At 41.9% G+C, this 25,000-nt stretch overlaps 2 protein-coding genes across 5 annotated transcripts in view; both read left to right on the top strand.

The window, feature by feature from the left end:
- LOC135114924 (aminopeptidase N-like) overlaps positions 1-13,968 on the top strand; it is a 20,206-nt gene extending 6,238 nt beyond the window's left edge. For 2 of the 4 annotated variants that reach the window (XM_064031200.1, XM_064031197.1), the window contains exons 2-18: positions 7,192-7,444; positions 7,557-7,874; positions 8,170-8,378; positions 8,483-8,638; positions 8,739-8,869; positions 8,998-9,175; positions 9,256-9,439; positions 9,544-9,700; positions 9,925-10,006; positions 10,098-10,281; positions 10,370-10,706; positions 10,807-10,949; positions 11,425-11,615; positions 11,732-11,902; positions 12,055-12,198; positions 12,469-12,544; positions 12,963-13,968. In XM_064031200.1, the coding sequence (XP_063887270.1) occupies positions 7,208-7,444; positions 7,557-7,874; positions 8,170-8,378; positions 8,483-8,638; positions 8,739-8,869; positions 8,998-9,175; positions 9,256-9,439; positions 9,544-9,700; positions 9,925-10,006; positions 10,098-10,281; positions 10,370-10,706; positions 10,807-10,949; positions 11,425-11,615; positions 11,732-11,902; positions 12,055-12,198; positions 12,469-12,544; positions 12,963-13,133 (3,069 nt within the window). In that variant the 5' untranslated portion in view covers positions 7,192-7,207 and the 3' untranslated portion in view covers positions 13,134-13,968. Of the gene's footprint in view, positions 1-379; positions 536-1,007; positions 1,046-7,191; positions 7,445-7,556; positions 7,875-8,169; positions 8,379-8,482; positions 8,639-8,738; positions 8,870-8,997; positions 9,176-9,255; positions 9,440-9,543; positions 9,701-9,924; positions 10,007-10,097; positions 10,282-10,369; positions 10,707-10,806; positions 10,950-11,424; positions 11,616-11,731; positions 11,903-12,054; positions 12,199-12,468; positions 12,545-12,962 lie in introns of those variants that run through there. The other 2 variants (XM_064031199.1, XM_064031198.1) reach the window with 2 other exon arrangements.
- A 4,136-nt stretch (positions 13,969-18,104) lies between these two features.
- The window catches only part of LOC135114925 (aminopeptidase Ey-like), a 34,239-nt gene continuing 27,343 nt past the window's right edge, over positions 18,105-25,000 (top strand). The window contains exon 1 of the mRNA XM_064031201.1: positions 18,105-18,288. Within this exon, the coding sequence (XP_063887271.1) occupies positions 18,263-18,288 (26 nt within the window). The 5' untranslated portion in view covers positions 18,105-18,262. The remainder of the gene's footprint in view (positions 18,289-25,000) is intronic.

Below are 25,000 nucleotides of genomic sequence, written 5' to 3'. Positions count from 1 at the left end.
AGGATAGGCAGGAGAGAATGAGAGAGAAAAAAAGAGAGGAGGAGAAAGAGGAGCAAGAGAAGGATGGAAGAAACAAGCGGAGGGGCAAAAAACCGGAAGAGTACAACAGAGAGAGAAAGAATTACTTACAGAATGATTCAAGCTAGAAAAGCAAAGACTGAGAAGCACCATCAAAGAATTTCAGTGATTTTTTTTTTTAAGTGGATGAAGAGTTTAATGGCAAGTACGCAAACTTGTAATGATGGGGGACGAGTAGAGAGAGAGAGGCTTTGAAGTGACGGTGATAGTGGTAAAGAGGCGAGGCGGGAGGGAGGGGGATGGGCATGGGGAGGGGGAGGAGGAGGAGGAAAAGGAGGGGCTTGTGAGCGGCAAAAGTAGTCCCCCAGCTTGACGGTCACTCCGCCAGTCGGTCGTGGTGTTCCTCTAGGTTAGGGACTCCAGTAGGGAGCCTCTCCCGTCTCGAGTGAAACCATGCGAGAACACAGAGAAAGTGCGTGACTGAGAATAAGACGCAGGAAGGCATATACGTAAACAGGTGTGTATTTGATTACTTCTTGGTTTCTTAAACACATCAAGTCATAACGACAGGAAAAGTCAGTTTTATAAATACGTCACAATTGTATTTTATACGCAATCTTGGAAACAAAGCTATAGTCTTCATATTGAGCTAAGCACTGTGAATGTGTCCCCAAACACAGGGAAGGTGACAAAACACTTCAGACACAAAGTAACACGACCTTCACGTGTACCCAGCTCAAAGTCGCGTCACAGGACCGGTATCTGCTTCCACTAGTCCAGATCGTCACCCTGTAGACTTGCATCGATCTCCCCAGTTATCCTCTTCGTCTGTTCATCCTTAACATCCTTCTCAAGTCACTGTGACGAAGTAACGCGTGTATTGTAAACCTGCAGCATAAAACACAACTCTCAAGGTTATCTAAATGCTTGGTTGAGCGTGCGTGCAAGCGCCTGTTTGTTGGAAGGGGAGGATGTAAGAATGAGGTGTGCCGGAGGCTGATAGGATGCAGTGTGGGAGCTGTGACGGGTATGTGGAAGGAGTGTCGGGCTGTGGTGTGCTGTGAAGTAAATGTGGCGGAAAGTGGTGATGCAGGGGTGAGTGTGGTGCAAGGAAGTATTGTGGTCTGTGGTGCAGCAAAAGTATAATGAAGTTGAGAAAGCTCTGTTTTGGAAGTGGCAGTGATGCAGTGAAGGGCAAATGACTCAATGAGGAATTATTACTTGAAGTTAAGAAAAGTATTGTCTGCGACCATTAGATGTTACCGAGTCTTTGGAAAAACGCAGTCATATCATATCTGCAGTCCGTAAACTACTTGCATAAACAGGTAGCACACAATGTCAGCGAGGAAAGGGCGCTAAGCGAGGAAAGTACTGTCCCTGACCGCTTCCTGGAAAGGGTTATGCTGTGCCCACTCGTATGTCTTACTTGCAATGCATTAAATTGATCGTATAATGAAGTGGCCATCATGTGGGCATCAAGCCCCCTAAGGGTTTAGAAAACAAAAGTAAATTGATTGCTCCCTGAAGACTTATGCTGTGAAGACACGACGCACTCATTCGTACGTATTACCTGCAATGCTTTAAATCACTCATACTATTAAGTACCACAAAGAATGGTATATTACAAACATACATATATATATATATATATATATATATATATATATATATATATATATATATATATATATATATATATATATATATATATATATATATATATATATATATATGAAGCTTACTAGAAAATCACCAAACACTAATGATGTACGTAAATAAGACCGTCTAATGAGTGGTTGATTTTTATTATTTATTTATTTATTTATTTATTTATTTATTTTATTTTATTATTATTATTATTTTTTTTTAGATACTGTATCAAATTACAGTTATTCACTAATCAGTCTCTTCGTGCATCGCTGGTGGTGGATCATATTTTGGCATGCGAGGAAACGAATGGCAGAACGAGACGATCATTGCAGGGTCACTTTTGAAGCCAACCAACATAAGCGCACAAAAAGGTATATTAGAAGAATGAAGGCCGTCGCAAAAAGATGCGTGGCAGCTTGAAGGTGACGGCGGAAGGAGATTACGTGAAGTAGGTAGTAACATTTCCACAGAACGACGCACTTGGCTTGTAGCTTTCAGGAGTAAGGCAGTCTAGCGAGGTGTGACCAGTGGAGCAAAAAAATACTCGAATGAAAATATATATACGTATAATTTTACTTCTACAGGCACGCCTTCAACATGGTAAACATAAACATAGTTATGCTTGTTTTACTGATTCTCGGACGCAGAGGGAACGTGTTTGAATGTGTGTTACTGGAGACTTGTTTGTCCATCACGTGTGAAGGTAAACAGTATTCGAAGGCACCACGAGAATTCATTTTCCCTCTCTCTCCTATATACATATATATGTGTATATATATATATATATATATATATATATATATATATATATATATATATATATATATATATATATATATATATATATATATATATATATATATATATATATATATATATATATATATATATATATACTCTCATGCCGATTATCTTTCTCTTTTTCTCCTTCACCTTCACCTCTCCAATAATGTTTCTCTTTCTCTCCTTCACCTTCACCTCTACCAATATATTATTGTCTTTTATCTCTAATTTATAGTTTTTTTTTTTTTTTTTCGTGTTCCTTTCGCCTCTGCTTATTCTATCCTCTGGTAGCTACGGTGATGCTCTTTATGTGTCGGTGTTTTTCATTATTTTTTCCCCTACTCTCTCTCTCTCTCTCTCTCTCTCTCTCTCTCTCTCTCTCTCTCTCTCTCTCTCTCTCTCTCTCTCTCTCTCTCTCTCTCTCTCTGTGTGTGTGTGTGTGTGTGTATGTGTGTGTGTGTGTGTGTGTGTGTCAACTGTACACAGTCATCGAGCAGCACACCAGCAACACAGCCTCACATCATCATCCCTTCGGTCGGGGTCACAATACCGGTACTCAAGGTCAACACGGCCTGTCCTCTACAAGGCCTGAGGCTCGGCAGGCAACGCAAACACCCGACACAAACAATTGCCTAATAGATCTTAAGTGAGCGGCGAAAAATGAGATTCGTGCACACCACACCTCTCATGACAAAGACAGACGAGCGGAGGGTGCTGGCCAAACAAGGCACTAACACGAGGCAGCCTCACACTTGTGAATTAATACCCGCACGTCCCTCGCCTCTCTTGCGTCAGCACCTCCTCTTTACCTCCTTTACTCCCTACCGGCACATCCAGCCCACTCCTATCACGGGGCTATTGAGAGCAAGGCTCTAATTGAGAGTATGCCAAACACTCACCCGGGTCCCCTTATCAAATCAGTCTAGTTGCGCCAGAAGTTCCTGACGTCCATGTTGATTCCCGCGGGAGATGCATGAAAGGGGCCACATAAGTCACGTACTCGCTATAAACATCACTATTTACTACTCGCTCGGCGCCGAAGCAGTAATGTTGTCTCACGTGCGCATCCGCCTTTTCTTTAGATTATGACGTGACTTTTCCTTGTTGGTGTTGGTTAGTAGCTAGTAGCAGTACTGTAAGTTTAGGGGTTTATTGGTGTTTAGTATAGAACTCTGTATCTTTATATCCAGTATGGTTTGTGCGTGTTATTTTGTTTTGCATGTTGTTTATTTATAATCAAGATATGTTTACTAATGATAATAATAATGATAATATCATCATCAACAACAACAACGACAGCAACAGCAACAACAACAACGACAGCAACAGCAACAACAACAACAACAACAACAACAACAACAACAACAACACAAACAACAGCAACAACAACAACAGCAACAACAAGTTTTATTCGGAGACAGAGACAACTAAAACTAAGTAAAAATGAGAATATACTAGAAATGTAATGAAAATAGAAACTAAAGAAACCAGAAAACAAACATCATAATCATAATAATACCATGTATACACCAAGCAGGCATACAGACATCTGAGGTAAACATGTTTTTCATCATTACTGTCCTTAATATTTGTTGCTACTTGCACAGAAAATAAGAAAAAAAGTTAAAATCTTTTTCTTTCTGGGAGTAGAGGGAGGGAATGTAAGTTAAAATACTCACGTTAATCTCCTTCTTGGATCAAAATAGGAAAAAAAAAAATGTGAAAATACTCGCGTTAATTTCCTACTCTGCTTAATGCTCTGAGCGGGGCATATTCATACATATTTATTTGGAGATGTCCGGGAAGGTGGGGTGGAGGGGCGAAGGGAGAGGCGACCTGGAGGGTAGTTGCCTTTCACCGCTGAATGTGATACGGAAGGGAGGAGGAAGGGAGCTGGAAAAGTTGAGGTATGAGGTATCAAATCACATGCCTCTCTGTCTCTCTCTCTCTCTCTCTCTCTCTCTCTCTCTCTCTCTCTCTCTCTCTCTCTCTCTCTCTCTCTCTCTCTCGCGTAGTAAAGAAGACTCGTTTAAACATATCCTCGACCGTCACTTTTTTTTTTTATCGGACAGGTATTTCGCAGGGCAAGGTAGGAGTGTGTGTGTGTGTGTGTGTGTGTGTGTGTGTGTGTGTGTGTGTGTGTGTGTGTGTGTGTGTGTGTGTGTGTGTGTGTGTGTGTGTGTGTATACGTATTCATGACTTGTCTGTCCTATACAGAATAAGCACTCAGTCATTTCTTTGTCTCCCAATGTCACCTCTAAGGCAGCATGTCACCTCCGGAAGTCCTCAGCCGTGCCAGGAACCGATGTCTTCACATCTCTCTCTCTCTCTTGGTAATTCTCTTCTCAGCTTTATGTATCCCTTCCACGTCTCTCTCTCTCTCTCTCTCTCTCTCTCTCTCTCTCTGATGGCGTCATATGGCCCTGTTCTCTGTATACATTAAAACCAGTTAATTCAATACCATTTCTTTCTTTCCTTATATACATACTCATTAATCACTCACTCATCCATACAGACACTCATCAACTCACGCATCCCTTTGTACCTTCACTCACACACTCCCTCACACACTATTACACAAACTCACATTCACCCTCATGCACTCTTTCAGTCTCTCTCTATTTCATTCCCTTCAAAAGTTTCATCCATCGGTGGGTGTTGCAGGTAACTTAGATTATTATACTCCCAGCTCCCTCCTCATGAACTTAACTACAGGCCCTCTTGTGACCGCCTTCCTTTCCCTTCACGTTCCTTCCCCCGTCTCGTTCATCACTTCCCTCCTATGTTATTTTACTGTAGGTCTCGTTCTCCTTTCCTTTTCTTTATATTCTCCGTGCTCTCCATTCTCTCCCTTCCCCTTCCCTCTCTTTCCCATCCCTTCTTTTCTCTTCTCTTCCCTTCCCTTCCCTTCCCATTTCTTCCCTTCACTTCACTTCTCTTTCCTTTCCTTTGTTTCTCTTCCGTTCCTTTTCATTCTCTCCTCTTCCTTCCCCGCATTTGCTTATCTTTTGCACTTCCCGTTCTGTTTCTTTTCTCTCTGTCTCTTCCTTTCCCTTTACAGTCACAGGACACGTCTAGACATGATCTTGTATATTAAATGCTTTTGCTTCGTTGGTACAATGACCTCAATTGCAGCCTCACCCCGTGAACTTCATCTTAACGATCTTACTTTGACCTCCATCTGAAATCACATAAGGTCATTGGCAGGAGAACAAAATAATGTTAGGGCGACCCACTCTATCATTGCAAGTAGATATTCCGAGAGAGTTTTGCAAGTTTTGCAGCATCTTTAGCAGCGCAAGAAAGCGAATAGGTATTATACAGAATATTAAAAGAAAGGAAAGTGAGAGAGAAGGATAACCAAACATGCCTCTATTATACGAACGCTAGATGACCTTGAGTTGAGCAGCAGTGAAAGTGTGAGGCGGAGCGGGAGTAGCAAGTGGGGGGAGGGGACAGAGAGGTCTGTGTTCTTTGGGTCTCTCTCTCTCTCTCTCTCTCTCTCTCTCTCTCTCTCTCTCTCTCTCTCTCTCTCTCTCTCTCTCTCTCTCTCTCTCTCTCTCTCTCTCATACACACACATTCTTCTCTCGCTACGTTTGGTCATCGTGTTCATGGTTGTCTGAAGACTTTTAAGGGGCGCAGATGACCAGCCCGAGGTCTTGCTGGCAAGGTTGCCCGTGTTTATAGCGGTGCCTTTTGAACTCCCAAACTGCCACTATTACCCTATTACCCGGTGCGCCAAGCGTCGTGAATCACCACAAGCAGGGTGAATCGGTTACGTGGGAGTGATTCCGAGCCACCAGGCGTCAAAAAGATCAGTATCGGCGCCATTATTAGCCAGACGCGAGTGCATTAATTCCGTACCTTGACTCCCCAGTTACTGCTCATCCCGCTGCCATATAGTCTCCATTTGGCTTTAGAGAGTAATGACTGCCTTGGTATTCATGATTCTCCTTGTCATCTTTTGATGTTGTCAGGAAAATAATAGAAAAGCATCAAGTGCTACTCTGTTCTTATGATTTTTCTTTGCTTTTACATTTTCGTATTATATACGTATTTTTTTTTATTATTTACATTCGTACAGTAAAGCAATCAATAGTGAAGAATGTGATTTACCTGCCAGTGCCACTCTCACTATCTCGTGGTTGACCACCTTTGTTCCCTCACTGATGCCATACCCACCATCACCATCATCCAGTCACCAGCTATTCCTACCTACTATTACTACTACTACTACTACTACTACTACTACTACTACTGCTACTACTACTAGTGCTACTGCTGCTGCTGCTGCTGCTGCTGCTGCTGCTTGTGCTACTGGTGCTGCTTCTGCTGCTACTACACACAAACATTGATCAGTCATAGTAATGTTAATGTGGGTAGATGGTGAAAGGAGCGCAGACTGAAGAATAATTAATTGCTGATACTTGTCAAAATGTTCTCGAAGCAATAATAGTAATGGTAAAAGTAATAGTAATAATAATAATAATAACAATAATAATAATAATAATAATAATAATAATAATAATAATAATAATAATAATAATAATAACAATAATGATAATAATAATAATAATAATAATAATAAAAGAAAAATAGTAATAGTAATAATAGTAACAACAACAATAACACCACCAGCACCACCACCACCATTAACAACAACAACAACAACAACAACAACAACACAACTACTTTCCCTACGCCAGCAGTCTCACATCCTCCTGCTTCCACTCCTGCAGCAGCAGCAGCACCACCATGACGCGAAGCAGTGACGTGGTGGCGATGGATGTCCACGCCTCAGACTCACACATGGTGTCCTTCGGGAAGAAGAGCGGCTGCTTCGTGAGCCGCTCTGTCGTGTGGCTCTTCGCCATCCTCTTCGTCAGCGGCCTCGTCGCCACGGGACTCCTCGTGTACTTCTTCGCCCCGCATTTCAAGACGGAAGACTCCGTGAGATCCACAGAGACGCAGGTGGTGGTGGAGCAGATCCCGGTGAGTGCTGGGCTGAGGCGTCCGCCGAGGGCGTGTCATGTGTTATGTCATAAGTAGTAGCAGATTTACTTACATGTACTCGTACTCACATCTACCTAATGGATACCCACAGCGTATCAAGATGCTGCCGACCACCACCACCCCCACCACCACCACCACCACCACCACCACAACCACCACCACAGCGACCACAAAGAGGCCCTCCTCTACCACCACCACCACCACTACCACAGCTCCAGAGAAGGAAAAAGTAGACGTGCGCCTTCCGCGAGCCCTGCGTCCGCTCCACTACCTGGTGAGGCTGCAACCGCTCATCAACGGGAACTTCAGCATCCTGGGCTACGTGGAGGTGGAGATGGAGGTGCTGGAGGCCACCTCTAACATCACACTGCACATCAGGGACATCATCACCTACAACGACACCGTAAAGGTCAGTGACACGCCGCCTGCCGCCTGGCGGCAACCGTCCTTTCTTGGCTTAGAGACAGACGTGACTAATGAAGGGGCATTTTGTGACTCCGAAGAGAGATAGAGTAGAAGAGAAGAATAACAGATTGCACAGAATTGCAGTGGAAGAGTTGAAAAACAATGTTTTCAAATGTAACAATATTATTAACACAGACACCAGATGTGGAAAGAAACACAGACTGAAAATAATGCGAGTTTGTTGTATTTATAATCCGAACTTCAGACTCTTCATACAGTCATGTTTTCTCTACCTCTAGCTGAGAGCGGCCCAGGACCCGACAGGGCCGGGCCTGGCCATTGCCGCTCACCAGTTTGACAACGAGCGGGAGTTTTACGTGGCGCACTTGAACGAGACACTGCAGCCAGGCGACAAATACGTCCTGTCCATGCACTTCATCGGTCTGCTTAACGACATGATGAAAGGGTTCTACAGATCCTCCTACAGACACGCAGACGGCACCGAGACGTGAGTGTCGCTTGGCCTGGTCTCCACCACCGTCACAGGTGTGCCATGCTCGCAGGAAGTTGTGTGTCAAATGTTTGCTGGACGGTCCGTTCCATTCCCTGCAGGTGGCTGGCGGCGACACAGTTCCAGGCGACGGACGCGCGGCGAGCCTTCCCTTGCTTTGACGAGCCTGGGCTGAAGGCCACCTTCGAGGTGCACCTCGCCCGCCAGAGCAACATGACCTCACTCTCCAACATGCCCGTCAAGGAAACCATTCCCATGTGAGTCGTCAGCACAACTCATTTTAGCAAGACTTTTACTTAAATCCAATGTTGTTCACATTTGTTTTGTGTTGTGACTAACGAGTGTGTTGTGCGGCAGGGAGGACCAGGAGGGCTGGTTATGGGACCAGTACCACACCACCGTCCCGATGTCCACCTACCTCCTCGCCTTCGTCGTTTCTGATTTCGTCTATCTCAATTCTACAACTAAAGGCGGATCACTTTTCAGAAGTAAGGCAGACGCTGAATAGGATTTTTAACGCAATATTAATACTTTTTCGGATAATAACACGACTCCATAACTCATGACCATACATCTTTTACTAAATGACTTTACATTTTATGTTTACTTTTTCCAGCTTGGGCCAGAAAAGATGCACTGGACCAAGCCACGTATTCCAATCTAATTGGACCAGCTATCCTGGATGACTTCGAAGATTACTTCAACCAGTCGTACCCGCTTCCCAAACAAGATATGATTGCCATTCCAGACTTTGCTGCCGGAGCCATGGAAAACTGGGGCCTCATCACCTACAGGTTAGTGTCGGGATACGTATACGGTTAATCCTAGCACATGCACCACCGCGAGTGTTACATGTGTTTTTCCTTCACTTCAGAGAAACTGCGCTTCTTTACGATCCCACTGTGTCAACACCAATGAATAAATTTTATGTGGCGGCGGTGGTGGCTCACGAGCTAGCTCATCAGTGGTTTGGCAACCTGGTAACACCTCGCTGGTGGACAGACCTGTGGCTTAACGAGGGATTCGCTTCCTATGTGGAGTATATCGGCATGCAAAGTGTAAGTATTCATATGTCACTCTTTCTATTTTATGAATCTATGAACGAAGCTTACCATTTTCACCACTTAATGTCTGTATCATCGCAGTCTTGCCTCTGTGACAGGTGGAACCCACGTGGAATGTGATGGAGCTGTTCGTGAACCTCATGCTTCAGTCTGTCATGGATTACGACAATGTTCAGTCCTCTCACCCGATCAGGATCGAAGTCCATCATCCAAATGAAATCAGTCAAATTTTCGATCGAATTACTTATCACAAAGGTAAATAACGGATCGCAAGATTAAGATTTTTCATTCTTAAAAAGTACATACAGTGATTTACACAACTCATAAGAGAGGATCTCTGCTTGTTTTATTTTATTTATTTATTTTTTATAAAAGCAAAATAGTTTGTGACGAGCCAGGTGTGCTTCAGTGTCCTAAATATCATAACATACATTTTTCATATTCTATACAACAAACAAATGAAAATTTCACTCCCACAGGCTCTACAATCATCCGCATGATGAACCACTTCCTGACGGAAGCGGCCTTCAGGCACGGCCTCAGCACCTACTTGGACGCCTTGTAAGTGTGTCGTCGCCTTGTTGTCGTTGCTCTACATCACCGGGTTCACTGTCCTCCCCATTCTTGTACAGCAGTTGTTGTTTCCTTCCAGCAAGTATGATAACGCAGAGCAGGACGACTTGTGGCGGCACCTGACGAAGGCGGCGCATGAGGCCGGCACGCTGCCCCTCAACCTCACCGTCAAGACCATCATGGACACGTGGACGCTGCAGATGGGCTACCCCGTCATCAAGGTGGAGCGGAGCGCCGACGGCACTTCGGCCACTGTCTCGCAGGTGAGTGTGTGGCGAACACACAGGGAGTGGCGGCGGCCATGCGGCGAGACGCCTTCACCTCACCTCACCATCCCACTGGCCTCTGCAGGAGCGGTTCCTGCTGGTCAAGGACGACAACGCCGACGACACGCACGACTACAAGTGGTGGGTGCCGCTGACGTACACGAGCCAAGACCAGCCTGACTTCAGCCAGACGCAGGCCAAGGTGTGGATGAAGGACTCGGAGGCCCAGGTCACCGTCACCTCTCTGCCGCCCAAGGACCACTGGGTCATCTTCAACCTGCAGCAGACCGGCTACTACAGGGTCAACTACGACGACCACAACTGGAACCTGCTGATCCAGCAGCTGCTCACCGACCACCGCGCCATCGCCACCGTCAACAGGGCGCAGATCATCGACGACGCCCTTGACCTGGCCAGGGCAGGTTGGTTCCCATCACTCCGCGTTCTGCCTCATACAATCGAAACATGAGTCTGTTGCTATGTTTCACTGACACACTCTCATTCTTCCCCTCTCCACGGCAGGTCAGATGAGCTACAGCGTGGCTTTCAAGGTGTTCAAGTACCTGGACCAAGAGAGGGAATACCTGCCATGGAAAGCTGCCATCAGCTCCCTGACTTACGTGAGGAGCATGTTCAAGCTCACGGGAGCGTACGGAGCTCTCAAGGTGAGTAGTCCCGGAGTTTCATCGAGACAGTGCTACGTGTGTTCAGCAGCTTTGCCACCTGTGGTCACTGAGTGTCTGTGATTTGTGCGCCTCCCTGTTCACCAGGCTGGCGCCATTCTTAATAATTTAGCCAAACAAGATGTCACGCACGCCTTTTTCTCAAGGTAAGTTCTATTTTAAGCGTCTTTCGTGGAGGAATACGGTGACTGCATTCTTCTAATTCAGCAGTGCAGTGTGCGGCCAGGCTGTCCCCTAACACAGGGGGAATAGTAGTAATAATAATAATAATAATAATAATAATAATAATAATAATAATAATAATAATAATAATAATAATAATAATATATAATAATAATAATAACAATAATAATAATAATAATAATAATAATAATAATAATAATAATAATAATAATAATAATAATGACAATAACAGTAATAAGCTAGTAATACACCAAAAAACTTTGACTCTTGACAGAATTACACGCTGAACTTGGTTCTGCCGCTGTACGATGTCATCGGTTTCGACGACAATCCAAACGACCTGCTGCAAAAAAGTCTTCTGCGCCAGACTGTTCTCAACTGGGCGTGTGTTCTGGGTCATCAGCCTTGCCTCGACACTGCCCACCAGCTCTACAGGCAGTGGATGCTTCATCCACACAATGAAAGGTTGGTGTGAGTTTGGTACATCAATAACAATGACAGATGAATGTTGTCAGGTTGGACGTTCCGCTGAAAGTTCTAACAAGTTCTAGCATCCATTGATTCTCCTTCCTCTGTTGCAGCATCTTCACGCCCAACATCAAGTGGGTGGTATACTGCCGGGGAGTGGAGATGGGAGGGGAAGAGGAGTGGAACTTTGCCTGGAGTCACTACCTCAAGAGCAACGTTGCATCCGAGAAGACCAGTCTGCTGTCAGCCATGGGATGTACCAAGAAAGAATGGCTCCTCTCCAGGTGTGTGTGTGTGTGTGTGTGTGTGTGTGTGTGTGTGTGTGTGTGTGTGTGTGTGTGTGTGTGTGTGTGTGTGTGTGTGTGTGTGTGTTCGTGTGTGTGTTCGTGTGTTCCTGTAGAAGCAGGTGGTCAACTGCCTATATCTGTCCTGCCAGGTATTTGGACATGGCCTTCGACGACAAGAGCGGCATTCGGAAGCAGGACAGTCAGAGGGTGTTCAGCGCTGTGGCTAATAACGACATGGGTCGTACATTGGCGTGGAATTACCTGCGGACCAACTGGAAGAAGATTTATGACTAGTAAGAGGAGAGGAATCCCTCCCTGGGTCTGTTACTTTGCAGAGTTTAACAATGATTGTATTGTGTGATTGTTGTGTGTGTGTGAGAGATGAAGATGGCAGAGTCTGGGTGAATTAAGTCAGTCACATCATGCATTGGTGGTTTTCTAAAATCATCACAAAATTAAAGAGTCTGAGAGGTTCTGTACACTAATCACAGCCTGTAGTATGCATATTTCAAATGGTATTACAACATTTATAAGAATCCTTTACAATGTTCTATATTTCTCAGCTTCGGAGGAAAGGCAAGGTCTAGGCTCATCTCATCCGCCACGAACAACTTCAACACGGAGCAGCAACTGAAGGAGGTATTTCCAGTTCGTTTTGTGTAAATCATTATCACTTTACTTGAATAATTTGATTAATTGACATAAGGGAATGATGGGGCACATTATTATATTGGTTAACTTGGGTGTATCTTTCTCTGAGAGACAAGAAATAGTCTACGCTACACTACGAAATGGTTGTAGGAAAAGAATGATTTATAAACTATCATTGAAAACAATATTCCGGATTATAAGTGAGTTAGTGTTTGGAGACCATACCAACAAATATTCATCGAAAACAGAAGAACAGTTTGAAGTAATACAGGGATGATCGAGTCAGATAAAAATTTCAGTAGAGCCAAACTCACTGATTTCTTGGACGCCGCAGTGTCCCCGTACGTATCAGAAATTATCTTTGTGCATGTGTGCCTACTAACTGAAGTGTCTGGTGCTGCTGCAGGTAATGGCTTTCAAAGAGGAGCGAGGCGAGGAGCTCTCCGCCGCCTCGAGGACAGTAAAACGGGTGGTGGAGAAGGTCAAGAACAACATGGCGTGGATGAAGAACAACCACAACATCATTGCCGAGTGGCTGCAGAACGAAGGGTACACCATCAAAGTGAAAAACGTGTGATGCGATGAGGAACAAATTAACGGTGATAGTGAAAAAAAAAAACGTCAAACAAAAAAACGAAATGTCTGAACGCAAGAGAAATACATGAAGGTTGTTTGAGAAAAAAAAAAAAAAAAGAGAAAAACTCGAGTGAAATGAGCAAAGTTAGTAAAGTGAGAAAGCAGTGATCCGTTTGTTTACGAGTCTTTATATATATATATATATATATATATATATATATATATATATATATATATATATATATATATATATATATATATATATATATATATATATATATATATATATATATATATATGATTGACTTCTTCAAAGTCAGTCATATATTAACACCTCATATTGGGTGATGAGAAGAATGCAAATAATTGTAAGGCTTTGCCACATTCCGAAAATTTCTCTTGTAGACAATATTTCTGTTAAGGTTCACGGATATCTCAGCATCTCAAAATACTTTCAACATTCGTTATACGGAAGTATTTTATTGAAAATAGTAAATTATTATTATTAAATTATTCTTTCAAATTTTCACGTCAAATATTGTGTGCGCGCGCGCGCGCGCGCGCGCGCGCGTGTGTGTGTGTGTGTGTGTGTGTGTGTGTGTGTGTGTGTGTGTGTGTGTGTGTGAATAAATCAAAAATATTTTTGTAATTGAAGTTAAAGAATATAATCAAAGAATGAGGAAAAAGTACTGATCCTCATTATTTTACAACTTTGCATCTTTGACAGAAACTTACTATTTCCTTGTTTCTGTGTATTGTTTATTGTTTTGTTTGACTCTCGACTATGTGTACCTGACGTTCCATCTCATATGTACATAAAATACAATAGAAAATAAGTACTTCCTTTAAGAAATTGCCAAGTGTTACAGGGAGTACTGGTTTGCTTTATATATATATATATATATATATATATATATATATATATATATATATATATATATATATATATATATATATATATATATATATATATATATATATATATATATATATATATATATATATATATATATATATATATATATATATATAGGAGGGACACAGACCAAGGGCAACACAAATAAAAAATAAAAAAAAAACTGAGATGCCAGTCTCCGAATAGGGTCTGAAGCGGTAGTCAGAAATTTAAGGCGCGGGAGGAGAAGAGGCATGCAGTTAGCAACATCAAAAGCAGTTAGCATGAAAATAGCGGTAGAAGACAGTTAGTGATGCAACATTGCGGCGATGAGAAAGAGGCTGAAGACAGTCAATTAGAGGAGAGGAGTTGATGAGACGAAAAGTTTTTGATTCCCTCTGTCTAAAAGAATGGTATGAATAGAGCTCTCCCAGACATGAGAAGCATACTCCATACATGGACGGATAAGGCCCTTGTACAGATTGAGAAAAACTGGCGGAGACGTCTCAGAAAACCTAATTTCATAGAAGCTGTTTTAGTTAGAGGTGAGATGTGAAGCTTCAAGTTTAGATTATAAGAAAAGGACAGACCCAAGATGTTCAGTGTAGAAGAGAGGGACAGTTGAGTGTCATTAAAGAGGAGGGGATTGTTGTCTGGAAGGTTGTGCTGAGTTGATAGATGGAAGAATTTAATTTTTGAGGCATTGGACGATACCAAGTTTGCTCTGTCGCAATCAGATCAGAAGTCAGGCGTTCTGTGGCTTCCCTGCATGAACTGTTTACTTCCTGAAGAGTTGGAGGTCTATGAAAAAACGTGGAAAAATGCAGGGTGGTATCATCAGCATAGGAGTGGATAGGACAAGAAGTTTGGTTTAGAAGATCAATGATGAATGATAGGGAGAGAGAGTGGGTGACAGGACAGAACCCTGAGGAACACCACCTTTAATAGATTTAGGAGAACAGTGACCGTCTACCATAGCAGCAATAGAACGGTCAGAAAGGAAACTTGAGATGAAGTTACAGAGAAAAGGATAGAAGCAGTATGAGGGTAATTTGGAAGTCAAAGCTTTGTGCCAGACTCTATCAAAAGGTTTTGATATGTCTAAGGGAACAGCAAAAGTTTCACCAAAATCTCTAAAAGAGGATGACCAAGACTCAGTAAGGAAAGCCAGATCATCAGTAGAGCGGCATTGACGGAACCCATACTGGCGATCAGATAGAAGGTTGTGAAATGATACATGTTTAAGAATCTTCATATTGAGGATAGATTCAAAAACTTTAGATAGGCAAGAACTTAAAGCAATAGGACAGCAGTTTGAGGGATTAGAACGGTCACCCTTTTTGGGAACAGGCTGAATGTAGGCATGTTAACAGACAGAGTTGGAAGAGTTTGACTAGGCAAGGTGCAAGCATGGAGGCACAGTTTCGGAGAACAATAGGAGGGACCCCATCAGGTCCATAAGCCTTCCGAGGGTTTAGGCCAGCAAGGGCATGGAAAACATAATTGCGAAGAATTTTAAAAGGTAGCATGAAGTGGTCAGAGGGTGGAGGAGAGGGAGGAACAAGCCCTGAATCGTCCAAGGTAAAGTTTTTAGCAAATGTTTGAGCGAAGAGTTCAGATTTAGAAATAGATGTGATAGCAGTGGTGCCATCTGGTTGAAATAAAGAAGGGAAAGAAGAAGAAGCAAAGTTGATGAAGATGTTTTTGGCTAGGTGCCAGAAGTCACGAGAGGAGCTAGATCTTGAAAGATTTTGACACTTTTTATTAATGAAGGAGTTTTTAGCTAGTTGGAGAACAGATTTGGCATGGTTCCATGCAGAAATATAAAGTGCATGAGATTCTGGTGATGGAGTGCTCAAGTATCTTCCGTGGGCCACCTCTCTATCATGTATAACACGAGAAGTAGCTGTGTTAAACCAAGGTTTGGGAGGTTTAGGTCGAGAAAAAAGTGAGGAATGTACGCCTTCATGCCAGACCCTATCACCTCTGTTATACGTTCGGTGCACAGAGGTCTTTGACACCGAAGCAGTAGTCATTCCAAGGAAAATCAGGAAAATACCTCCTCAGATCCATACAACTAGCAGAGGCAAAATGCCAGAGGCACCTCCGCTTAGAAGATCCTGAGGAGGGACTGGAGCTATAGGACAAGACACAGATATGAGACTGATCGGAGGAGCCCAACGGAGAAGAGAGGGTAACAGCATAAGCAGGACTAGAGGTTAGGAAAAGGTCAAGAATGTTGGGTGCATCTCCAAGACGGAATACGAGTAGGGTGTTGCTCCAATTGCTCTAGGTCGTGGAGTATAGCAAAGTTGAAGGCTAGTTTACCAGAATGGACAGTGAAGGGGGAATTAACGGTCGATTGCGGTGCGGAACTAAATCCTACATGTTTGGGATTTTAAACATAAAGAAACTCAAAGATTATCAGCAGACTAGTTCATATGTTTGCACAACTTAATAGCCTACGCAAGTCACCGCGTAAATACACGTATATAGATCATGATGAAGTGACTTAAATATAGATACATATGTAAATAGACAAATAGGTAAATACTTAGGTATGTAGACTGATAGATAGATAGATAGATAGCTAAAAAGGACGAGTATTATGTATATATATATATATATATATATATATATATATATATATATATATATATATATATATATATATATATATATATATATATACAGATGGATACATAGAAAGGAGTCATCATTTACTCTTGTATGTAATGTTTATGTTGTCATAATATTTGCAGCGTATAACATTTAGGGCACACTAGATATAAACAGGCCGAGATAGAAAGTTAGTAGAAGTAGGCGGATCTCTCTCTCTCTCTCTCTCTCTCTCTCTCTCTCTCTCTCTCTCTCTCTCTCTCTCTCTCTCTCTCTCTCTCTCTTTCTCTCTCCCCTTTCTCGCGTGCGCGCGCGAGCGCTTACTTTTACTTTCACAATTGTACCCTCTATCAAGGAGGGGACTTCTTATCAGGAGGAGGGGAAGGAGGAAGTAAGGTCAGGGAGAAATACAGAATACCACTGGCAGGAACTTAGAGAATGTTGTCATGTCAATAATGAATGAATAACACATTGAAAACAGAAAGCAGCAGTAAATACTGAGTCATAAGAGACACTTGCAGGCTTACAATATCCGAACAATGGAGAGGGAGGGAAAAGCGTCGAGTAACTGAGGCACGTGAGCTTGGCGAAGGAGAAAACTTGAAAGGAAAGTGAGTAATGAAAAAAAAAAAAAAATGGAAGACGGGAAGATGAGGAGAGAAATTAGAAAATATAAAGTAAAATAAGTAAAAAAGAGAAGACAAAAATTATAAAATGAGAGTGTAGAAGATGCTGAGTAGAATGTGTTTTGAATTGAGGCGATAACAGATCAGCATTTGAGAATATTCGAGAAGGATAAAAAGGTTATAAAGAGCGAGAGCATGTATGAGCAAGACAAGAGTAGATGAGATGAGGTAAAAGGAAGGCAGAGACAGCAACAGGGGATGGTGAAGAGGAGGAGGAGGCGGAGTGGAGGAGGAAATGTATATATAAAGGAAGTCCAAACAGCAACAGACCAGGAGGCCCTAACAAGGCTGTTTGGGTAGCAATTCTATGGTAACTATTAGTGGGAGAGACAGGATAGCACAGCTACCCATCCTTCGAAAGAAAACGAGAAAAATTGAGTTCAAATAAATAATTAATTAATAAGAAAAAATAATAATGATAGAAGAAGAAGAAGAAGAAGAAGAAGAAAGTAAGGACGAATATAAGTACTGTCAAAAACATAAGAATAAATTATGAGAAAGGCAAAAAAAGAGGAAGCGAAAGAGAGACGGAAAAAAAGGAATGCATTTAGACTATAAGGAACAAAGAGGAATAAAGAAACGATTAAAAGCAGACAGACACACAGAGAGACATAGAGACAGACAGAGAGACGAAGGAAAAGGAACAGGAAGAGAAAAGGGGAGATTAAAATGAAAGGATCATGAAGACAGAGAGAGGAAGAGGGGAGAGGGGGAGGACGTGGAGGAGGAGGAGGAGGAGGAGGATGAGGAGGAGGAGGAGGAGGAGGAGGAGGAGGAGGAGGGAGAGGTTTAGCTGGCAGTTGAGTCTCCTCTCGCAACGTTCAGTCATGATCACTTTTCTAGTTGGTGTTGGTGTTGTGCATGAATAGCAAGGAATCCTAACTTGTCTCAAGCAACACTTAACAAAAAGAAAGTGAATGGAAGTAAGCAATGGACGGAGGAAGAGACCTTAACAGGTTTGTATTGCAATTATTGTATGGGTTTAGTTCATTCCAACCGAGCGTGAAACCAGAGTAAACTTTATTCTAAAATCAGTGACCACAGTGACAGGAACCGTATACAGCAAGATTCCAAGAACATGTCGCAATATATGGTCTGGACTCACCACAAACCACAAAATACGATGTCTCTGATTATCTCTGTTATTCTTCGGGAAGTGTCCCTGTTGAAAACACCACATAGTACAGTTTCGTTTAGAAATGCCAACGGTGAAGAAAACACTTAACATATTGTCTGGAATTCACTAAGGCGCCACTTCTCTGCTGTGACGGGAAACACTCGAAATGCAGCAGGCGACGAGGAGAGCAACAATGAGTTTCGAATTACATGATCCTGCATTCTGTCGCCATCTCTCTCTCTCTCTCTCTCTCTCTCTCTCTCTCTCTCTCTCTCTCTCTCTCTCTCTCTCTCTCTCTCTCTCTCTCTCTCTGACATTTATTCTAACATAAGTCCTCGTTCACCTGTTTCACTACCTCATTTTGACTCTTTCCTGCAATTATGTAACATCGCCGCAGGAAAATAAAAATAAATAGATACATAATTTAAAGAGTTGGTATGCTCACGTTTATAGTGCAAAAGAACATAGTGATGATGTACAAGTAGTTTCTCCACCATAGCTTAGAAAGGAAAGGAGAAAGAGAGAGCAAAGGGAATGAAAATGAAATAAAAGCCTTTGAGTTGATAAGAAGAAAAGACAAAACAAGAGGAGGATAAGGAGAGAGAAGAGAAAACAGAGAGGATGGAAGGCAGGAGGATAAAAAAGAAAGTAGTCACAAGTATATCTAGTACAGTGGCTGACCTTAGAAAGTGAGTGAAAGTCTACCGAGGCCTTGGAGAAGTGGGAAGTGAAAGTGCTTCTCTCTCTCTCTCTCTCTCTCTCTCTCTCTCTCTCTCTCTCTCTCTCTCTCTCTCTCTCTCTCTCTCTCTCTCTCTCTCTCTCTCTCTCTCTCTCTCTCTCTCTCTCTCTCTCTCTATATATATATATATATATATATATATATATATATATATATATATATATATATATATATATATATATGTATATATATATATATATATATATATATATATATATATATATATATATATATATATATATATATATATATATATATATATATATATATATGTATATAAATATATATATATATATATATATATATATATATATATATATATATATATATATATATATATATATATATATATATATATATATATATATATATATATCCGACTGCTCCAACTTCAAGTTATAATAATGGTAATAGTAACTAACTATAAAATTATAACAAAAACAACCAAAACAACAACAACAACAACAACAACAACAACAACAACAGCAACAACAGTAGCAACTTTAGATCCATATGGTAGGAGGTCCATGTATATATTATAAGTTAATTTTCCTTTTGCTATTATTATCATTATTACCATTATTTACCATTTATGTATTTAATTTATATGTACGACGCCTCTCGTTACCCTTTTGTTTTCGATCACTCTTTAGGTGGCGTCTCCTCCCAGGCGCGCCCGTTGTTCCTCAGCTAGTGGCCGGCCTCTGCCTATAAGGTTATACTTTGCACTTGGCAGCTTTGTTATTATACTGGGAGATATTTTATACAGTGTTTGCTGTTATCCCTGGATTTGGACATTATTAGATGTGCTAGCACACCATCCTAGCACATATTTGGTGCCAGCGGTACTCCCACAGTTACTGAGGTCGAGTTAGCCTAACTCACTTATTATTTTACTCCTGGTACTATTTTTTTTTACAATTTCATCTTTTTGTAATTGTGTACTTTTTTCTTTTTTTTTTGTGTGTATGTCTTTCCAAATATAAGTTCATTTTGCATAGCAAACCTGTATTTGTTTAATTTTTTGTCATATTTTGTCAGCAGTTGCTTGGATTTTCTTGTCACTTGTTTATATTTCACTATTGGGCACAGTATTGTTCCACTTATCACATTATTGTTATATATATTTTCATTATTGCTGACATTACTGCATTTATATTTTGTGTCTTTGTGTTTACTTTTTGTGTACATTTCTCTTGTGTATTTTTTTAAAATCTCTAATATGTATTTTTTTTTTGATAAATCCTTTTAAGAAGTGGCAATTCTACAATGTCTAATACTCCTAGCACTACTTCTCTACCTACTGCTACTGCTTCTGCTGCTGCCACTATGGCTCCTCCCTCCACTAGTAAACTCCTGCACCAGAACCATACCATTAAAAAAATTGGGAGAGAGGACCCCAACTACACTGCATTGTCTCTGGAGCAAATAAGATGTCTTTTGTTAGGTCATAATTAATCCCTGGCTCACTTGCCTTTACCATGATGTCAGGTCACTGCTTTAAGCCTTGTATGCTTCAAGATGACTATACTGAGTTTCGTAGTAATTTCTTGCGTGCCTTTGGAGCTTCACGGACTCATGATTTCTTTCTTTGGGCTTTTCGTTATGCTGAATCGCTTACTACACAGATTGGAAATGTAGGTCACATGGTCGGTCAAGTTCATGCTACCGAGTACGCACATGATGCTATTGAGTTTTTGAATTCTGGAAACCGGACACAAAATGATCAGATGAGTCTAGATTAACTACAAATCTTCACAGAGTTCACAAGTTATGTTAATTATCTTACTCCTCGGGAAAGACGCTTTTGTTTCCACCATTGAAATCAAACCTACTGACTCTCTTTTTTATTTCGCCATAAAAATCAGTAACAAGCTGCAGGAATTGCCTTATTCTCATAGTCTGTCACCTGTTGCTAGTGACCTGTCTCCTGCACCTTCATCTCCAACTCAGACGTCTCCTGTTGAGTGTGTTTCCTCTCAAGTGTTGCCTTCATCCCGGTGTCCAGCTTTTTCATGCACTTATTGCCGCAAAGATGGTCACACCTACTCATATTGCTCGCTCATCGCCTCCACATGAGTGTGACTCAGCTTCTAGGAATGTGCCTTCTAAGTAGTTTTCAGGCCACTCTCGTCCTAAACCTTCATCACCTGGTCGTTGTGTCCATTTTCATTCCTCTGCTCCTACACGATATACGCGCTCGCCGTCTCCGGCCCCGAGACCTCGTTTGCCTTGTTCGCTTTCACTCCTCTGGTCAGACACGATATATTCGCTCGCCGCCTCCGTCAAACTCAAAGCGGGAAAGATTAGTGCCATCTTGTCCGGAGCACTCTCTCACTCTTCCTAATATCACTGATGCCTTTCAAAATATACAACTTTACCAATGCTTTTCTTACGACACTCCTCTTTCCTTGGGAATTGACACAGGTGCTCCTTGTAATCTTTTGGGCGTCCAGGCTTATTCTAAATTTAAGGACTTATTTAACCTTCCATTACAGGCTGCTGACAATAATCTTTTCAGTGTACAAGGTTCTTCTTTACATGTCCTTGGTACAGTTGTTCTCCTCTTGTCTCCTGTCAGTAATTCAGCACCACATGAAGCAAAATTTTTTGTAACTTACTAATTTTGTCCTCAGCAGCAATGGTATATTAGGACTTGGCTCGCTTGTGACTCATGGAATTGTTGTGTTTCCTTATCATGCTATTTCATATCAGGATATTGTTATCTTTGCAATAGACATTCTGACACCACTCTTAGCCTCTAAACCTCCTGTTCATACTTTAAAAGGTTCATGCACCACAGATCATGTTTTGTCATTGCCTGATTTCACAGAGTCGAAACGTTCAATCTCTACTGTGGACGCCTGTTCTGCTGTTGTGATTGGAGATCAGCGAGTGGGCACCATGAGTGCTGTTCGCCTTCCCGTTCGCGTGGCAAATGCGCCTGTTGACTCCTGTGTCTTATCTTTGCCAGAGTCTGTACGTGTTCATAGGTTGGCTATTAAAAGTACTCTTTCCTGTGTCCGAGAAGATCATGTAACTGATGCCTTGATGATTAACATAACAGGTGCTCCTACTTCTCTCAAGAATGGCGTACTTCTTGGTCCTTTTGAAGTCTGCCACAGTAGGTCCTTTGATGACTCTCCACACCTTGCTGTTTCTGTTTCTCCTGATACAGATATTTATCATGATACTGCTGATCTCACTTCTCAGCTTTCAGCTCATGTTAAGGTGCTGGATTTTCCAACAGCAAAGTCTTGTTTCCTTGACTTGCTAGTCAAACACAAACCAGCTCTTGTTTTGCCTAATGAACCTCTCGGTGTCACAGACCGTATTGCGCATCACATTCGGTTAAAACCTGATACACGTACTTTTTTTGTGCCTTCCTATCGTTTGCCTCAGTCAGCGTGCTGTTGTTCAGAATTTAGTTGATGGAATGCTGAAAGACGGTATAACACAAGAATCATACTTCCCGTGGAACTCACCATTGTTTTTGGTTCCAAAGAAAGACAGTTCTTTTCGTGTTGTAGTTGATTTTCGGAAAGTTAACTCTGTGACCGTCCCTGATCATTATCCTCTTCCGGTTTTAAGTAACCTTTTGCAGTCTATAATCACTGTATTCACTACTCTTGACCTCAAATCAGGTTTTTTTGGCAAATTCCTTTGCATTATAGTAGCCATGAGATTACTGTCTTTTCCAATCCATCAGGTCATTATCAGTGGCTTTGTGCCCCAATGAGTTTACGTAACTCGTCCCCAACTTGCCAGGGACTTGTTTGTTGATAGTCTTTTTCAAGGTCTTACTGGCGATGGTTTGTTTGTATACCTTAATGATTTGATCTTGGTGTCTCGTGATCTTGAGTCTCACTTTGACAAACTTAAACTTGTTTTACAAAAAATTCCAGGAAGCAGGCCTTAAACTTAACCTGCCTTAATGTAAATTCCTTCGCTCACGTATTGAATTTTTATGTCATGACAAGGATGGCATTCATACTACTGATCCTAAAGTTCAAGCAATTCAAGATTTTCCCATCCCGAACTTTTCTCGATCTTGCGGATTATTACCGTGCATTCATCAGAGACTTTGCATCCACTGCGTTGCCTCTCACGCGTCTTTTCAAAAAGGATGTCTCTTTCGTATGGCACGACGCCCAGCAAACTAGCTTTGACCGACTCAAACATGCACTCACTCATGCTCCAGTCCTTGCCTCTCCAGATTACAGTCTGCCTTTTACACTCTTCAGTGATACAAGCGTTTTAGGAGCAGGCGCTGTTCTAATGCAGCAGACTGAGAGTTCTTGTCCTCAGGTGATTGCATATGCCAGCTGTACCCTGAACAGGAGTCAGAGACCTGTCTTTGTGTGCTGAGCGCATAACACAGGTGATAGTGTCTGGCATGGAGGCGTACATTCCTAACTCTTTTTCTCGACCTAAACCTTCCAAACCTTGGTTTAACACAGTCTGTTTTCGTGCTATATATGATAGAGAGGTGGCTCACAAAAGGTACTTCCATCACCAGAATCTCATGCCAAGTCTGTTCATCAACTAGCTAAAAACTCCTTCATTAATAGAAAGTGTCAAAATCTTCCCAGATCTAACTCCCCTCGTGATTTTTGGCATCTAGCCAACATCTCAAGATGTTCCTGCCCGGAACCATGCCAAGTCTGTTCATCAACTACCCAAAAACTCCTTCATTAATAGAAAGTGTCAAAATCTTTCCAGATCTAACTCGCCTCGTGACTTTTGGCATCTAGCCAACATCTCCAATAACTTTGCTTCTTCTTTCCCTCCTCTATTCCTTTATTTCAACCAGATGGCACCACTGGTATCACATCTATTTCTAAAGCTGAACTCTTCACTCAAACCTTTGCTAAAAACTCTACCTTGGATGATTCAGGGCTTGTTCCTCCCTCTCCCACACTCTCTGATTACTTCATGCTGCCTATTAAAATTCTTCGCAATGATGTTTTCCATGCCCTCGCTGGCCCAAACCCTCGGAAGGCTTATGAACCTGATGGGGTCCCTCCTCTTGTTCTCCGAAACGGCGCCTCCGTGCTTGCACCTTGCCTAGTCAAACTCTTTCAAACTCAGTCTGTCAACATCTACCTTTCCTTCTTGCTGGAAATTTCCCTACATTCAACCTGTTCCTAAAAAGGGTGACCATTCTAATCCCTCAAGCTACCGTCTTATTGCTTTAATTTCCTGCTTATGTAAATTTCTTTAATCTATCCTCAACAGGAAGATCCTTAAACATCTCTCACTTCACAACCTTCTATCTGATCGCCAGTATGGGTTTTGTCAAGGCAGCTCTACTGATGATTTTCTGGCTTTCCTTACTGAATCTTGGTCATCCTCTTTTAGAGATTTTGGTGAAACTTTCGCTGTTGCCTTAGATATACCTAAAGCTTTTGATAGAGTCTGGCACAAAGCTTTGATTTCCAAACTACCCTCCTACGGCTTCTATCCTTCCCTCTGTAACTTCATCTCAAGTTTCCTTTCTGACCGTTCTGTTGCTGCTTTGGTAGACGGCCACTGCTCTTCTAAATCTATTAACAGTGATGTTCCTCAGGGTTCTGTCCTGTCACCCACTCTCTTCCTAGTAGTCATCACTGATCTTCTAAACCAAACTTCTTGTCCTATCCACTCCTACCCTGATGATACCACTCTGTACTTTTCCACGTCCAACTAAACATCTCACGCAGGGAAGCCACAGAACGCCTGACTTCTGAACTCACTAAAATTTCTGATTGGGGCACGGCAAATTTGGTATTGTTCATTGCCTCAAAAACTCAATTCCTCCATCTATCAACTC

Source organism: Scylla paramamosain, chromosome 28 (genome assembly GCF_035594125.1).
Source record: "Scylla paramamosain isolate STU-SP2022 chromosome 28, ASM3559412v1, whole genome shotgun sequence".
In the NCBI taxonomy this organism is placed as follows: Eukaryota; Metazoa; Arthropoda; class Malacostraca; order Decapoda; family Portunidae; genus Scylla; species Scylla paramamosain.
This window is presented reverse-complemented; position numbering and strand designations above follow the sequence as displayed.